Source organism: Glycine max, chromosome 12 (genome assembly GCF_000004515.6).
Source record: "Glycine max cultivar Williams 82 chromosome 12, Glycine_max_v4.0, whole genome shotgun sequence".
NCBI classification, from domain to species: domain Eukaryota; kingdom Viridiplantae; phylum Streptophyta; class Magnoliopsida; order Fabales; family Fabaceae; genus Glycine; species Glycine max.
In genome coordinates, this window is record NC_038248.2 from 9,812,261 (window position 1) to 9,828,320 (window position 16,060).

Consider the following 16,060-nt stretch of genomic DNA (forward strand, 5'->3'; position numbering starts at 1 on the left):
CGCAGCACATATTTCCAGGTATCGAGACAGTGGCCGGAATGGCATTACAAGCTTGGCAAAGTATGTGCCACTGATCCAGCCACAAGACACAACAAGTGCATGATTGTATTTTCTTTCCTCCGTTATTGGTCAAAAAGATTAAACAAATATGTATGAACCCCTACTACACTGCGCTAAATCCATGCTCCCTCTGCCCTCTCCTCTGGAACACGCCAAAGCAAAAACATCAGGCCCACTGGCAGAATCAGTGCAACCAGGGCATGTGTATCCCACCACCAGCGAAATCTTTTGGTTGGTAACCGCTTTTTCGTTCCGCCAGTACAAGAGCCCCTCCAGAGTAAGTTTACAAAGAGATCGTCTGAGGACAAAAATTTCTATACCGCGGAACCCTTTAAAAAATAGACCCCCTCAGGGAATTTGTTTGAAAAGAAACCTTATTTTGCCGAGAAACTCCTCATTCTCCTTCTTCTTCTGCTACCCATGGCTTCGTCTTCTTCTGAGCCTCCTCCACCTCCTGTTCTTGCTCCCGCTCACTCTAACCCTCCTCGTAAGTCCTTCATTTTTTCAACATAATAATATCAAAACCAACTATATTATTGTTATTCTTCTTAGTTCTACTGTCTTTGGGGGCGAATTGAGGTTTCCTATAATTGATTTTGAATTTTTTTTATAGTTTTGACTCAAAATGAGTTTGGCCTAAAACTCTTTAGATGTTTTATATATCTGACACTTTACATTGATTTATTTTGCAAAAATGATTGTTTCTGGCATGACTTTATTAATTTCGATACTCGAATATGTTTTTTTGTTTATCGTGGGTTTTAATTTTGCTCATGGCTTTGTTAATTAAATAATAATTTTAAATATCAACTTGTTGTTTATTAATTTTAATAATATTATTACTCAAAAGTCACACTTGAATGAGATTTTTATTGGCTCATACCTAAAAGATTGAACTTGTATGAACAAAGCTTGTGGCATGTCAATTAACGGAATAATTCTACTTGTACCAAGAGAATCAAAGAAATTATATTTGTTGGTTAGTTATGCGTAAAGTTAAGGTTACATTGATAACTTAAGTAGTTACATTAATTGGATTTCATTTTAAATCCAAAATTTTATTATAAATAATTTTATTGATTTCATAAGTATATAATGCACATGTTAACTTTTACTATTGTTTTAAATTTAGACACATCATATGATGAAAATTTGTATTCATGCTATGAATAAGGTGGTTAAGTCCATAAGAAATAAAGATTATCTTTTTTTCATTGGTGGCTAAGTCTAACCCTTATAATATTATTACTCAAGTCACATATGAACAAAATTTTGTTTATCTTATGCATCAAGGACTGAACTTAAATGAGGAAAGCATGTGTCATGTTATCTGAGAATAATTCAACCTTTATTGTATGAGAATCACACAAGTTATATTTATTGGTTAGTTATGTGCAAAGTTAAGGTTATTTTAATAACTTAGGTGATTACATTTGATTGGATGTCATTTTACATCCAAACTTTGATTAGAAACTATAAAAAATTATGATCGTAAATGATTCAAAAAATGTATTATGCACATGTTAACTCTTACTATTATTTTAAACTTAGATACATCATATGATGAAAATTTATTTTCATGCTATAAATAATGTAGTTAAATCTATCATAAATAATGGTTAGCATTTTATCATTTGTGGTTAATTCTAATCCTTATAATATTATTATTCAAAATTCACATGTAAAATTAATTTTCTTTTATTGCATGCCTAAAAGATTGAACTAGTATGAGCAAAACTTGTGTCATGTCATAATTCTATGGGTACCAAGGGAATCACGTAAACTACAATTACAAGTTAATTATGCTCAAAGTTAAGGTTATTTTAGTAACATAAATTGTTAGATTTGATTGGATTTCATTTTACATTAATCTTTCACTAAAAATTACAAAAAAAGACGATCCTAAATGATTTGATAAGTGTATAATACACATAATGACTCTTACTTTTGTTTTAAATTTAGGCAAACCATTTGATGAAAAATTGTATTAATGCCACGGATACGCTGGTTATGTCAATCATAAATTATTGTTAACTTTGTTGATTAGTGGTTAACAATCTTACTAAGCATCATGTGTAGTTAAGTACATATGTAAAAATGGTTAACTTTGAGTCACAAATGGTTATAAATAAATTTGACTAAATCAATTATTAGTGTTGGTACTTAATAATATTTGATCTGAGAAGATAAAGACCAAAATGGATAAATCAAACTATGCATGTAACAGAAGATAAAGGCCAAAATAGATAAATCAAATTTCAAACCAAGTTTATATTGACACGAGACATTGTATTACAATACATAATCATTACTAATGTCTCAAGATGTATTTGGATGAATGTCAATCCTGAATTTTTTTTCAACTAAAAATTTGTATATTCATGCAATTTCCATACTTTTAAAAATAATAACACACTCAAGATGCACACAGACACTATACACAAAACCCAAAAAACCTTGATAAGCCATAGTTCTGTCATTTTTCAACAAAAGATAGAATCACTGCCAAGGAGTGCATTGCAATCATATATAACCAAGACAATTCAAAAGGAATAAGAAATAATGAGAAAGTAACATGGTTGCATAAATTAAATGACAAAGAAAACACTTTTAAGAAAAGAAAGCTTTTAAACATCGACCCAATAGGTAATAAACCTTTTATTCAATACTGCATGCTTCTATACACAAAAAGCTCTTAAAACATATACCATCATGTTTGTGAGCACCCAATTATGTTTTTTTTACTAGAGTAAACAAAATTTGCCTGTGTCACTACTGTAGCACCACAACCATATTAATGCCACAAGAAAATTGAACATAAATTTTTTATATTTAAACTTGAGTAAACTAATCATACTAACATGGTAGTATTAGACTCCAATAACTTGACACAATTAGAATTAAAGTTGAACAAAAAAAAACACTTCTAATCAAAGATTATGCAACACATAAACATTATGGGAAAGGAAATAGATACAAATATGTTAATGAGAGAAGTATTATAATTCTCTATTAGTTCTTAAAAAACACCAACATTTCTATCATATTAATATATAAGTTGTAGTTGAACATTTTCAAGGATTTATCTTTTTCCTACATAAATTAAACCTTATTACATTGAAAGAGATACCTTAGAAACAACAACAGAAGCATGTCGTGATGGGTCGCGACCAGAGTAACAAAGGGAGCAAAAAAAATGGATGGAGATTTTGTGTTTGACGAATGAATCTAACAGATGAGAAGGAGAAACAGAGCAACTATACAAACTTCCTTCGACATCGACAAGGCTAGACCACCTCCGATGAGTGTGAAGGAGAAAGAGTGCGCAAAAGAAGAAGAAGCATTACTATGCAAACTAGGGACTTCAATTTGCATATAAGGAGCACCCTTTTCCTTGCCCTCTTTTCATTTTTATTTTTAATTTGAAATTTTGTTTAGTTTTTACTTTTTATTATTAATTAGTTGAAATAATAAAATAATATATTTAAAGTCAGCTAAGCGGATGACTAATGGGTGTATAACACTATTTGGGTGTTTGTCTATCTTTTTCCTGAGAAAACACATGTACTCAAAGGGGAGATCATTATTGAATGAAAAATTGAAGAATTTTCAATTTCTCAACCTCTTGTATGTTATTCTTACGAATCGATGAGTTATTGAACCCTCACTTTTTCCCATCATGTACTCTATATCAAATTGGTATTACCTTGCACTATCCCACCAACGAGAGGTGCTACCCATAATGCTAACTGGGAGAACATCATTTGATAGGATGAGATCACACAGTTGCAATTGCAGGTGGCACATTTGGCACAACAATTGGTTACTTTTCAATTGCGTGCACAACACCATATCGACAATCACCTAGTATTTGACGATAATGATTCTAATGTAGTCGACTATCTCTTTGACGTTCTCCCTCAATTAGATAGTCATTGGGAAGCGAGATTCAAGGTCAATATTCCTAGTTTTGATGTCAACATTGAACCTATTTTTGACACTAATGATGAAATTGCATAATGTTGTTTTTAGTCCCCAAAATGAATTTAAAGGACTAAAAAACAAATTTTTAGTCCCCTAAAGTGAAGTTGAAGGACTAACAAGAGCAATTTTTTAAATTTGGAGACTAAAGTTAAAAGTGTCTAAAATTTAAGAGATTAAAAATATATTTAAGTCTTTATTTTGCTAAGAATATTTTTTTAAGTTGAATTATTGCTAACATATTTGTATTTTAATGCTATAATTAATTTGATTAAATTTCATCTAATAGCTACAAATAACTTGTGTGTAAAATCAAGGGAATTTTCCCTACAAATGTGCACGAAAATGCAGTGCCGAAAAGATTGCTTCAATGTTTTTATCTCATTCAACATGTGTATGAAATTATTGTTCGAAGTGCTAGGCTCATCAATAAGCCTTATAGCTTCAAGACAATCAGACTCTACCACCACCTTTTGAATCCCAACATTACCAATTAATTGCAACCCATAAATGATTGTCTAGATCTCAACTTCAAGAATAGAGCAATGACCTAATCTTCTTGAAGATTCCTTGATAAACTCTCCGTTGCTATCACAAATAACAACACCACAAGATACCATAATATGTGGACTTATTCTTTAGCTAAACATGAGTTATTTTTAACATCTTATTGTTGTTTTTATGATTCTTTTCCTCATTTTGTTATCAATTCCTCCATGGAAGTTGTAATCAACTCTCATCTTGTTGGTGGGCTAATTTGATTTTGTGCTTATAGGGCTTTCTTTGCCCAAAAAATCAAAGGGATTTAACTTAGTTGGTTGAGTAGAATGTGTGAATTGTAAATCTTGTCGTATTTATCTTTGATTCCTATTGATAAAAAAATAACTTGCGTGTAAATTATAAGAATAACACTTCATTCATCCCTTTATATAAGATTCATTTAACTAATTCACACTCATTAATAAAGCTAGTTAATTTTGTTAGTTGCATTTAGTTTGTGAATAATTTGTATTATTTGTTAAAAATTATGCAAAAATTATTGGGATTCATCATCTCACTTGTTTCAGTTAGTTACTTTTCATTTAATTAATTAACTAATGTGTTAGAGCATCTACAATGCATATTTTTTAAATGAGTTGCTTATTTTAAATTTGTGAGCACTACAATGTCACATAAATTTAATAACTTTACACAAAAACTTACTCCAATACTAAAGTTGTTAAAGTAAGTATAACTTGGGTCATATGAAATTTTGGATTGAAAAAAATATTCTTTTTTGATAATAATCAATTAAGTAATGGCGGCTATTTACAACCAACTCAATTAAGTAAGTACTATCAAGTCATAAGATTCAATAAAAAAATTGTTAAACAATATTACTTAACTTTAAACAACTCATTTAAGCACTCACATAAGAGATCTTATATCATTTTCTTCATTTCAAACCCACTAGGTCAGTCTAGTTGGTGGGAGTTAAGGTAAATACATCAAATTTTAGATTTAATTCTCATTGCCTCCATTGTACACACTATACATACACAAAAAATCTATGTTCCTCCCAAGAGAAAGAATAAATTTATCTTATTAATTTATACTGCCTTTATCCCTAATTATAAGACTATTTATCTTATAATTAGGAAACACATAAAATAATATTTTTATCATATATTGATTGTAAAATTGTAAAATAATTAATGATATTTTAATTTAATTTAAAGATACTAATATAAAAGACAATTATTTTTATAAAACGACAATTTTGTATATACCATTAATTGCTTTATAATTTTGCAGTCAGTAATTAATACAAGTGTATAGGATTCTTTTAATTTAGAGATACAAAGAATTTCTAATTTATTGCTATCTATTTCCTTATATATGTATCTATATACAAAGTTCTTTTAATAATTTTTTCTTCCTTTTTTATAAGATTGTTTTAAATTATTAATCGAAATTTTGTATATATCATTAATTTTTTCCTTATATATAAATAATTAATAATAGCAATAATTAAAGTTTATAAATAAGTCCCTTCACATTCCAAAGTTAGAAACAAGAGTAGGTTATTCACTGAATCAGTAGTTGCCGGCGTTACACAAACCGGTGGAATTCTCACCATAGCATTTCTTCCCCTTTGGTTGTTGGTTTCTACTTGGCTACTTGCTTTCACAGTTAAAACAAAACCATCGCTTTCCAATCAACCACTCCTTCTAACTTACTAGAGCTTTTAATTATGCTCTTTTATTGTCCCATTAATGCTACAATATCAGCTGCAATGATCGTTATTATCTATGTCTCCATTATTAATCAGGATTAGCAACATTAGAACTATGCTACTCAAACTTAAAATTATATATATAATTAATACTTTTAAATACTTATTTTATATAAATCAATTTTATAAAAAAAATATTTTTAATATATCAATTGTATTATAATTAAAATTTATAACAAATAAATATTTTTTAAACATATAAAATATATTTTAGATTTATAAGAAATATTTTATATTGTGATGTGAGATTTTCTTTAATTATTGATAATATCATTAAATATATTGAAATTTAATTTAAAAATAAAGATTAGAAAAGATGAGAGATGAAGAAAAATTCTTAAAAAGTTTTCGTTAAAGAAAACCACCTAAAAATGCTCTCATCATTCTAATTTTTATATAAAATAAAAAAAAAGGATGTTTACAATACATCTTCTATACATATAATGATTATCTTGAACAATGGCATTTTTAAGCACTATTTTTCAATGAAAGCATTTTCAAATGTTTTTCTTCAACTATAACGTTTTTAGACAATTTTTTTAATCTGTTGTCCTTTTCAATTTATTATTTTTAAATTAAATTTTAATATTTTTAGTTTATAAACAATCATTGATAGTTAAAAATAACATTACATCATATTATAAATTATCTACCATAAATCTAAAATATAATTTATATATTTGTTTGTTACAAATTTTAATTATAATATAATTTATATATTTATTTTTTGTAATTTTTAATGATATAAAATAAACACGTACTACCATATGCAATATACGTGCTAAAATACTAGTTCATAATAATACTTTTTCAAATCTCCTAAAATAATTCAAATGTTAAAAATAATCCTTTCCTATTTTTTTCAAATATTATGTCTTCAATCTCCAAGTAAGATAATCTTTCGTACTTTAAAATTTTCAAAATTAAATTAGTATTACAGTTACAAATAGTGACCACCAGAAACAAACAATTAATTATAAGATGATATGAAAATTACCTTAAATATTTGTATCCCTCTTCATCAACAGATATGATTAGATGAACCAAAAAGGATAGTTGAATAATTTAAAATAATTTAAACTGAAAGAAAAAAGGAACCATCTCCACATGTGCCGGCGCACATGTCTGTATTAATTTTTTTTCCGCGCCATTTTCAATCGCTCGCTGTTACAGTGTTACGCTACATTCACACATCCTCTGTTCTCTGCTACCTCTGCAAACACTCTTCCTAGCCCCTGTTCTATAATCTTTCATTGTTTTCTTTCCATGATGAGCGATTCCAATGATTCTGTCTTCCCTTATTCCCCGAAACCCAGAACCCGTCAAGTAGGTTCCCGGTTCATGTCTCCAAAATCGACCGGTTCGCCTGAACCCCGTTCAGCTTCTCCGCTTCCCCGGTTCCACCGGTCGGCAAAGCGAAACTCCGCCACTCTAGCGGATCACATTAGCATCGAGAGGCTCAAAGAAAGGGAAGAAAATCATCAGAATCAGAATCAGACACCCACAAACAGAACAGCCTCTGTTTTCTCCGCTCTCACGAAACAGAGGAGCTACAGAGAGTTCAGAAGCAACACCAATGGCTCAGAAGAAAACGATCAAGATCAAGACGTTATTGGTAGGTCCACAAGGAATGGTTTCTCTACAAAATTTTCCGCTTCGCCGGTGTTAAAGAAACCGGGTTCTCATGTTGCTCCCGGAAGACTCTCTCTGGATGAAAATGCCCTTAAGAGAAACTTTCATTGTTCTAAGAACTCAATTGATTCTGAATCAGATAATACGATTTTGGATTCTGTTTCTCTGCAAAGAACATTCTGTTCGAGGAAATTGGGTAGGGAGGTTTCATCTAAGTACAAGGCAACAAGTGGCAGAAAAGGAGAAGCTTCTGATTCAGACCCTTTGTCTTCTGATGATTCATGGATGATGAAGAAGTTTATGACACAAAAAACGGTGAAGAGGGCTAATTCGCTTATTGGGTACATGAGTTCAAAGTCTCAGTGGGCATTGTCTCCTGGGAGATCAGGATCACCTTCTTTGTCTTTGGAAAGTAAGGATAAGCCATTGTCGTTTTCGAGCTTGAGGCCTCAACACAAGAGAGTGGAGAAGATTCTGAGCATGGGTTTTGATCTCTTTAGGACTAAGAAACCTTCAACAAGCGAGGTGGTTCAGCAGTTGCGTCTGCTTCATAACCGGTTGATTCAATGGCAATTCACAAATGCTAGAGCAAATGCTGTGAATCACACCATGTCTCTTCAGGCTGAGGTATTGCTCGCACTCATGAATTTTGTTTAGTTTGCCACTCAATTGGAGTACACAGATTTGTAAGAGATGTTTGATTCAGTTCATTTTGGAGAAATGGCTTATTTTTTCACCTTCACTAAAGAATTTTCGAAAAAAAAATAGTTTATTAGGCATAGTGAGTTTTAAAAGTTTTAACAGTGCATACTGTCAACCAATCATAAATCATCTTTAAAACAATGAATGTTTTTCTAATGATGAATGGTTTAAGATAGTTAATTATAAAAGTTAATGAACTTACTACCATAGATGATATTTTCTAATAGAATGATACTGTCAATTATTTTCCCATACTCAGCTAAATCAAAACATGCTAGTAATTTATAAATATTATGTTTCTTTGTGTAAGGTTTCGGGATAGTTGGTTTCTGAAATGGTTTATATTGGATGTCTAACGAGGTTAATGTTTTTGTGAATTGTTGTGTACGCGTTTAGAGCAATTTGACATATGCTTTGGATGGTCTAGCCAAGTTGCGGCATTCAGTGATGCAAAAGAAGATAGAGCTTGAGAAAGAAAAGCTTGAGATGAAGCTAAGTTTTGTACTGCATTCTCAAGTGAGTGTAGTGGTGTATGATTCAATTAAGATTGAATTGATTGAAATGGGTTCTAATTGAGATATGTGCATTTGCATTACGCCATTATTATCTTAAGAGGCTTAATTCTTTACTTCATTTGTGTATCTTATGGGTTGATAGATGAAGCTGCTGGAAACGTGGGGAAGTATGGAAAGGCAACATATAACTGCAATTACCATAATGAAAGAGTGTTTGCAGTCTGTTGTAAGCAAAGTTCCTCTCTTCGAAGGTGCAAAAGTAAGTCAACTAAAAGAGAATTAGGGCTTACCTCAGTATAAAAAGAACATCTATTTAAATAATTCTTAATCTAATGCTCATAGGTGGATATGCAATTAGTGTCCATTGCTCAGAGGCATGCATCTGATCTAGCTGGTTCCATCAAGTCAGTGTTATGTACCTTTTCACCCTTGGTATGTTTGTTAACACTGCAATATTCTTGTTATTGTTTGGTGAGGACTTAAAATTTAAATTGAAGTTGAAATTCCTCCATAACCAGGCTGGTAAGACTGCTGAGTTGCTATCAGAGTTAGCAAGAGTTGTTGCACAAGAGAAGTTGCTCTTACAGGAATTAACTGATATCTTCCACAGCATGTCTGCCCTTGAGGTGACTAAATATTGTTGCAATGCCTCTTCATATTTTGCTTTTATCTTTTTATTTTTGTTATGGTGTTTTTCTATCTGATGGAACGAATAAGAAGCAAAAAAAGGTTCAACTTAGTTAACCTTCTGTTTATGTCAATCAAAACAAAGTTTTGTGGTCAATTTTTGACAAATTAGAAGACTTCTATTCATTTATTACTTAGACATGAAATGTTTTACTTAGTTACTTATTGATTGATTTTCACTTTTGTGTTGACAGCTTAAAGAAAGGAGCCTGATGTGCAGTCTCATTCAACTGAAGTGTTGAAAAGGAAAATATCAAAAGCTGCAATTTACTGTCCGAGATTACATGTTAGGTATTCAAGTAAATATTAGATCAGCAAAATTAACAAATACATATAATCTACATGTAAACAATAAACTACAAATGATATTCAATGGTAAAGAAGTATTTGTATAGAGGCTGCTAACATAGCATTAGCATTTGTTCATACAACCTCCAATTTTTTATTTTTATTTTCTGAGCATGCAAGATTAGTTTCTGTTTATTTGCGGAAACATTATAAACTTTGTTATGCAATATATTAATATTCGTGTAAGCTCATTCTTTTAATACTTGTTTGCTATTTTTTATTATAATGAGTGCAATGCTCTTATTTATCAGATTAGAGAAGAAGAAATCATTATTTTGGGCTTTAGTGCTTGAATAGAAAATTGCTTATTGCTTATTTTACTTGAAATTTGTCCCAGTAATCTTCAGTTAGAACTGAAAACTACTAAGAAAACATTTGTTGGGAGTTTATTGAGAGTTATTCCTTTGTATGCATGGCTGCGGCTTTCAATCGCTATACTGAACTTGAAGTTCTCAGACTAAAAGGGAAGCATGTAAGTTGGAACGATCCACATACGAAAGTGAGAATATGGATAAATGAAGTGTAAGGCATTTTCAATTTGGAAAAGTCTAACTTTTCATTTATAACATTTACATCATCAATTTGTCACAGTGAACAAACAATACCTCTTTTGCTATACAAGACCCAATACAACTATAGAAGTCTCAGGTCTCTATTGTCTTTAAGGCCTAGATTCAAAAAACAAAATTTTCTATATCTCTGATGCCCTTGTTCTCTAGTTGGGACCCCAGCAGCTTAAGTACATAATAGTTCTTAAGAACTCCTCTGATTGCTTTCCTTTTAGTCTTGAAGAGGATGAAACCATAGCAGAAGATGAGGAAAGGTTCTTTGAGGAAAGATTCTTTGCCTGTGACAAAGATCTAACATGGTTTTTGATGACATGTTGAGCTGACTTCAAGGTGTGATTCCATCTACACACACCTTGGTCCAAGGCCTCCACTACTCCAACACTAGCTGCAACAATCCAAGCTCTCTATGCTGAACTCATCTCCTATACTAGTTGCTTTGCTTTTTCTGGGATGGCAGAAGAAAACAACCAAAGTTGATTTGTAAAAGTATAACGTAAGAAAACTAGCAGGTTTCGTTTTGATGAAAAAATTTGGAGAGAAGGGGTTACTTATATAGAGTTCAAAGTAGTAGGTAGTGGTGAAACATGCCTAATATTTGAAAAAACGAGTGGCATAGTTGGTGACAATCTTCACTATAAATAAAAAAGATAATTAGTGAAAAAAATATAACAGATGAGAGTCTCGAAAGAGAAGAGAGATTATAAAATAAAGACACTTTTAAGTCATTTTATTAAGAGAAAAATGTCTTTATGTGAGAGTGTTATCATTTCTTGTAATCATTGAGTGAAATACTTGAATTTGTAAAGTGATACAATTACAATCTTGTAAATTGTAATTATTTTTGTGTAATTATTTTTATGATAGTAAAATACTTTTTGAAACGATTTGGTGAACTTACAAAAGATGTCGAACCACATTCTTGTATTTATTATTATTTTTATTACGGTATAATCATCTTTGTTTTGTTGTCGAAGAGAATTCAGTAACTTCCCGTTTGCTTTTCAGCAATACTATTATGAATTTATGATGGATTCTATAAGTCACACCCTTCGATTATTTATGAGCCTTGAATTGATTAAAACAAAGGATACAGGTGCTGCCTCCATCTCCTCTTTATTTTCCCCCTTCTGGAAATCAATTTGTGCAGACAAATTTTAATAACTGATTTTCTACCGTCACAAGAAGAATTAAATAAGCATATATATGGAAGTGGGAAGAAAAAAACTAAAGAAGACAAATATAATTTGGCAATGCTCAACACTATCATTTATCAAAATTTGGCAATCTTTGAATACTCTAATTCCTGATGAACTCATATCTTGCTTTTAGATGACAGAACAAAACAACCGTAGTGTTGTACTCAAGTAAGATTTTTGAATTGTGAATGAATGAGGAAATGAACAGAAGGTGGCTCTTATATACAGGGAAGTGCATGAAACCAATGATGGAAATGGCCATAGGTTTAATTTTTGGAAAACCAAAGGAAGCAAACTAGTGGTTTTAGGAAACACAATGAGTTGTGATTCTGAATAAGTTACATGCATAGCATGATAGCAACACGTGTATTTGCTAATTATTGCTATTCAAAGTAAACGTGGCACCGTTCCGTTGCTTGCCAAACCAAAGATTAAGTTCCAACAAATTCCCTTTACATTTTGTTTGGCTTAAATTATAATCCAAACAATTTTTTTCGCCTTCTTATTTTTAGTTGTCTATTGTTTTTATTCTCTTATTATTATAAAATGTGCAGTATTAATTGCAATTGTTAATTATGCTTTGAAAAAATAAAAATATAAGAGCCAAAATATCCTTTTATTACCAAATATTTTTAGTAAGTCTTGCTTTAACATTTTATGTTTTAGTTCTTTAAGTTTATAATATTACTCAAAATAGTCATCCCTCCTACTGATATCATTAACGTTTTAAATTTTAAAATAATAAATTTTAATCACCACAATCTTAATTTTATTTTAATAAAACAAATTTAATATAGTGACTATTAAAAAATACTCACATCATTATTTTGAACTCAGATCTCAAGTACCTTCATCTTTAACATAGTGCCTTCATCTAATAATTTTTTTTAACTTATTTGTATTTTGGCATGCATGGATTGTCAACAATATGATATGAGTGTTTTGGAGGCATCCCAATACTCTAGCTCATAAAAAATTAAAATTATAAAGAAAATTTAACTTTTGTTTTGTTTTAGAATAATATTAATGAAAAATCATTCAAATATTAAAAATACAAATTTATTTAATTAAATTAGAAATTATTTAGTATAAAAGAAGGAAATATATACAAAATAACTACAATCGTCGTTTATAAAATAAAATTTAATAAACATTGTGTTCATTTTTAAAATAATAAGTTATTAAAGATTTAAATATTAAAATGATATATATATATATATATATATATATATATATATATATATATATATAAAATCAAATAATTAAATATATTTTTATGTCATTTTAAATATATCACCTATAAAATATTTTATTAACAAATTTTATTAAACACTCTTAATTCAGATAGTTACTTGTACCTTTGGGTGAACATTTGTACCCTCATTTACAAAATGTTACCTTTTATATTCGTAAAAAATATGTAGTAAAAGAATTAAAGTGAAAGATGGTAAGAATTTTTAAAATTAACAAAAAAAATCAAAACTCCACCACTCTCGCCGATCACGTAGGCAACGAAAGGCTGAGAGAAAGTGAACAAAATAAACATCATCAGAAGAAGAGCACAAACAAAACATGCTCTGTTTTGATGAAACAGAGGAGCTGCAGGAAGTTAAGGAACAACACCAATGGCTTCGAAGAAAACGATAAAATGAAGACGTTACGAGGTTTGGTTTATCCGGAATATATTGTTCTTCGTCAATGAAGAAACCGAGTTCTCATATTGCTCTTGGAATCTCTCTGGACGAAAATAAAATACCCTTCACAGAAAATTTCTTTGCTCCAAGAACCCAATTGATACAAAATCAGGTAACACGAGTTTGGAATTTGGATTCTCTGCCAAGAACTACATGGAATTCGAGCAATGTAGGTAGGGAAGTTTCATCTAAGAACATGGCAACAAGAGGGGGAGGCTCTGATGATTCATGGGTGGCGAAGACCCACAAAGCGATGAAGAAGGCTAACAATTCGGTTATTGGTTACGTGACTTCCAAGTCTCACTGGCCATTGCCTCATGGCCACATAAGCTTGAGGCCTCAACACAAGAGTGTGGAGAAGATTATGAGCATGGGTTTTGATCTCTTTAGGCATAAGAAACCTTCAAACGACGAGGTGGTTCATGAGTTGCGTCTGCTTGATAACCGTTTGACCCAATGGCGGTTTGCAAATGCCAGAGCTCATGTTGTGAATCATAGAATGTCTCTTCTGGCTAAGGTATATTGATCACACTTTCGAAAAAAAATAAATAAGTGAATGTCTCTTCAAATTTAAGACAAAATGAAACATGTTAGCAATATAGAATTATTGTGTTTAATTTCTCCGTATGATTCAGTCAACCAATCTTTAGATATCATTTTTAAGATAGTTGTTATTAGAACAGAAATCATGTTAGGTATAACTTTCAAGTTATTATAAAAATTAGAAATCAACACATTTACTAATCATAACAATCTGTGATTGGATTAGAAACCTAGATATAACTTTTAAGATATATATGGTAAAAATCAATAATTTTTTTATACATGACAATTTGTGAATTAAATGACGGTGTGAAAACTTTTTATGTTATTCGGACACAGATTATTTAAGTCGTAATTATTATGTTTCTTTGTGTAAGGTTTTTGGATTGTTGGTTTATGAAATGGTTTTATAGTTCATCTCCGATGGGATTAATGTTTTTGTGAATTTTTATGTGTTTAGGGAAATTTGATAGGTGCTTTGGATGGTCTAGCCAATTTGAGATATTCAGTGGTGCTATTGAAGATAGAGTTTGAGAGAGAAAAGCTTGAGCTGAAGCTAGATGATGTAATACATTCTCAAGTGAGTGTGGTAGTGTATCTCACTTAATTAAGAATGAATTGACTGAAATGGATTCGAATTGAGATATGTGCATTTGCATTATGTCATTATTGTTTGAGATTTAATTCTTTATCTTCTGTATGTTATGGCTTGGTAGATGAAGCTATTGCAAGTGTGGGGAAGTATAGAAAGGCGACATGTAACCGCAATTACAATAATATACGAGTGCTTGTATGCTGTTGCATGTAGACTTCATCTTTTGGATGGTGCAATGGTAAGTCCAACTTAAAGAAATTTAGAGTGCGTTTGGATATAAATTATATTCACGTTCAACGAAATAATAATACATTTCAAATTTTCAATGCACAAACGGAAAACTTTTGTGAGTGGTGCATTGAGTTTAACGTGGGTTCGGTTCACTTGAACCCAACTATAATCCAAACACACACTTAGGCCTTATCTCGATATCAAAAATCTGCAATTACAAAATTTTATTACTATGCTTACAGGATATAGAATTAGCATCCATTGCTCAAAGTCATGCATTGGACCTAACAAATTCGATTGAGTCATTGTTATCTACTTTTTCACCCTTGGTATGTTTGATACCACTGAATTAGTCTTGTTATTATCTGGTGAAGACTTAAAATTGAAATTGAAATCCTTCGTAATCAGGCTGATGAGACTGCTGAGCTATTATCAGAATTAGCAGAAGTTGTTACACAAGAGAGGTTCCTCTTAGAGGAATTCGATGATATCTTCCACACCATACGTGTTCTAGAGGTAACTAATTAAATATTGTTTCAATGCCTCTTGATATTTTGTTGTTATCTTTTTTATTTTTCAGGGTGCTTTTGTTTTTGATGGAACAAAAAAGAAGTAAAAAAGGTTCTAGTCAGCTAAGTTTATGATCAAAGCAAAGTTGTGTGGTCAATTTGTGACACATTAAAAGATGACTTCTGTTCATTTATCACATAGACATGAATTTTACTTAGTTATTTATTTATTGATTTTAACTATTTGTTGGCAGCTTGAAGAAAAGAGCTTGAGGTGCAGTCTCATTCAACTTAAGTGTTGAAAAGGAAAATACCAAAAGTTGTAATTACTGTCAGAGATCTCTTGGTAGGTATTCATGTAAATAGTAGGGTAAGCAAAATTAACAAATTAGATGTAAACAAAAAACTACAAACAAAATTCAATGGAAAAGAAGTATTCGTATATACAGGCTGCTAACATGGCATCTGTTCATACAACCTCCAAATTAGAATTCATTTTTTATTTTTTGTTTTCTTCTGTTGG

General features: G+C 30.7%; 2 protein-coding genes and 1 pseudogene across 2 annotated transcripts; 2 read left to right on the forward strand and 1 right to left on the reverse strand.

Moving 5' to 3' along the window:
• The first annotated feature begins 7,449 nt into the window (after nucleotides 1–7,449).
• Nucleotides 7,450–10,284, forward strand: LOC102660157 (QWRF motif-containing protein 3). The gene is made up of 6 exons (XM_006592349.4): nucleotides 7,450–8,575; nucleotides 9,047–9,166; nucleotides 9,308–9,424; nucleotides 9,508–9,597; nucleotides 9,684–9,791; nucleotides 10,047–10,284. Exons 1-6 carry the CDS (start codon nucleotides 7,583–7,585, stop codon nucleotides 10,092–10,094), a joined length of 1,476 nt encoding a protein of 491 aa, XP_006592412.2. The 5' UTR covers nucleotides 7,450–7,582; the 3' UTR covers nucleotides 10,095–10,284.
• A 453-nt stretch (nucleotides 10,285–10,737) lies between these two features.
• On the reverse strand, nucleotides 10,738–11,188 carry LOC121173194 (uncharacterized; annotated as a pseudogene).
• A 2,667-nt stretch (nucleotides 11,189–13,855) lies between these two features.
• LOC106795262 (QWRF motif-containing protein 3) lies at nucleotides 13,856–15,644 on the forward strand. The gene is made up of 6 exons (XM_014764663.2): nucleotides 13,856–14,176; nucleotides 14,663–14,782; nucleotides 14,919–15,035; nucleotides 15,271–15,357; nucleotides 15,437–15,544; nucleotides 15,609–15,644. Exons 1-6 carry the CDS (start codon nucleotides 13,856–13,858, stop codon nucleotides 15,642–15,644), a joined length of 789 nt encoding a protein of 262 aa, XP_014620149.2.
• The last annotated feature ends 416 nt before the right edge of the window (nucleotides 15,645–16,060 follow it).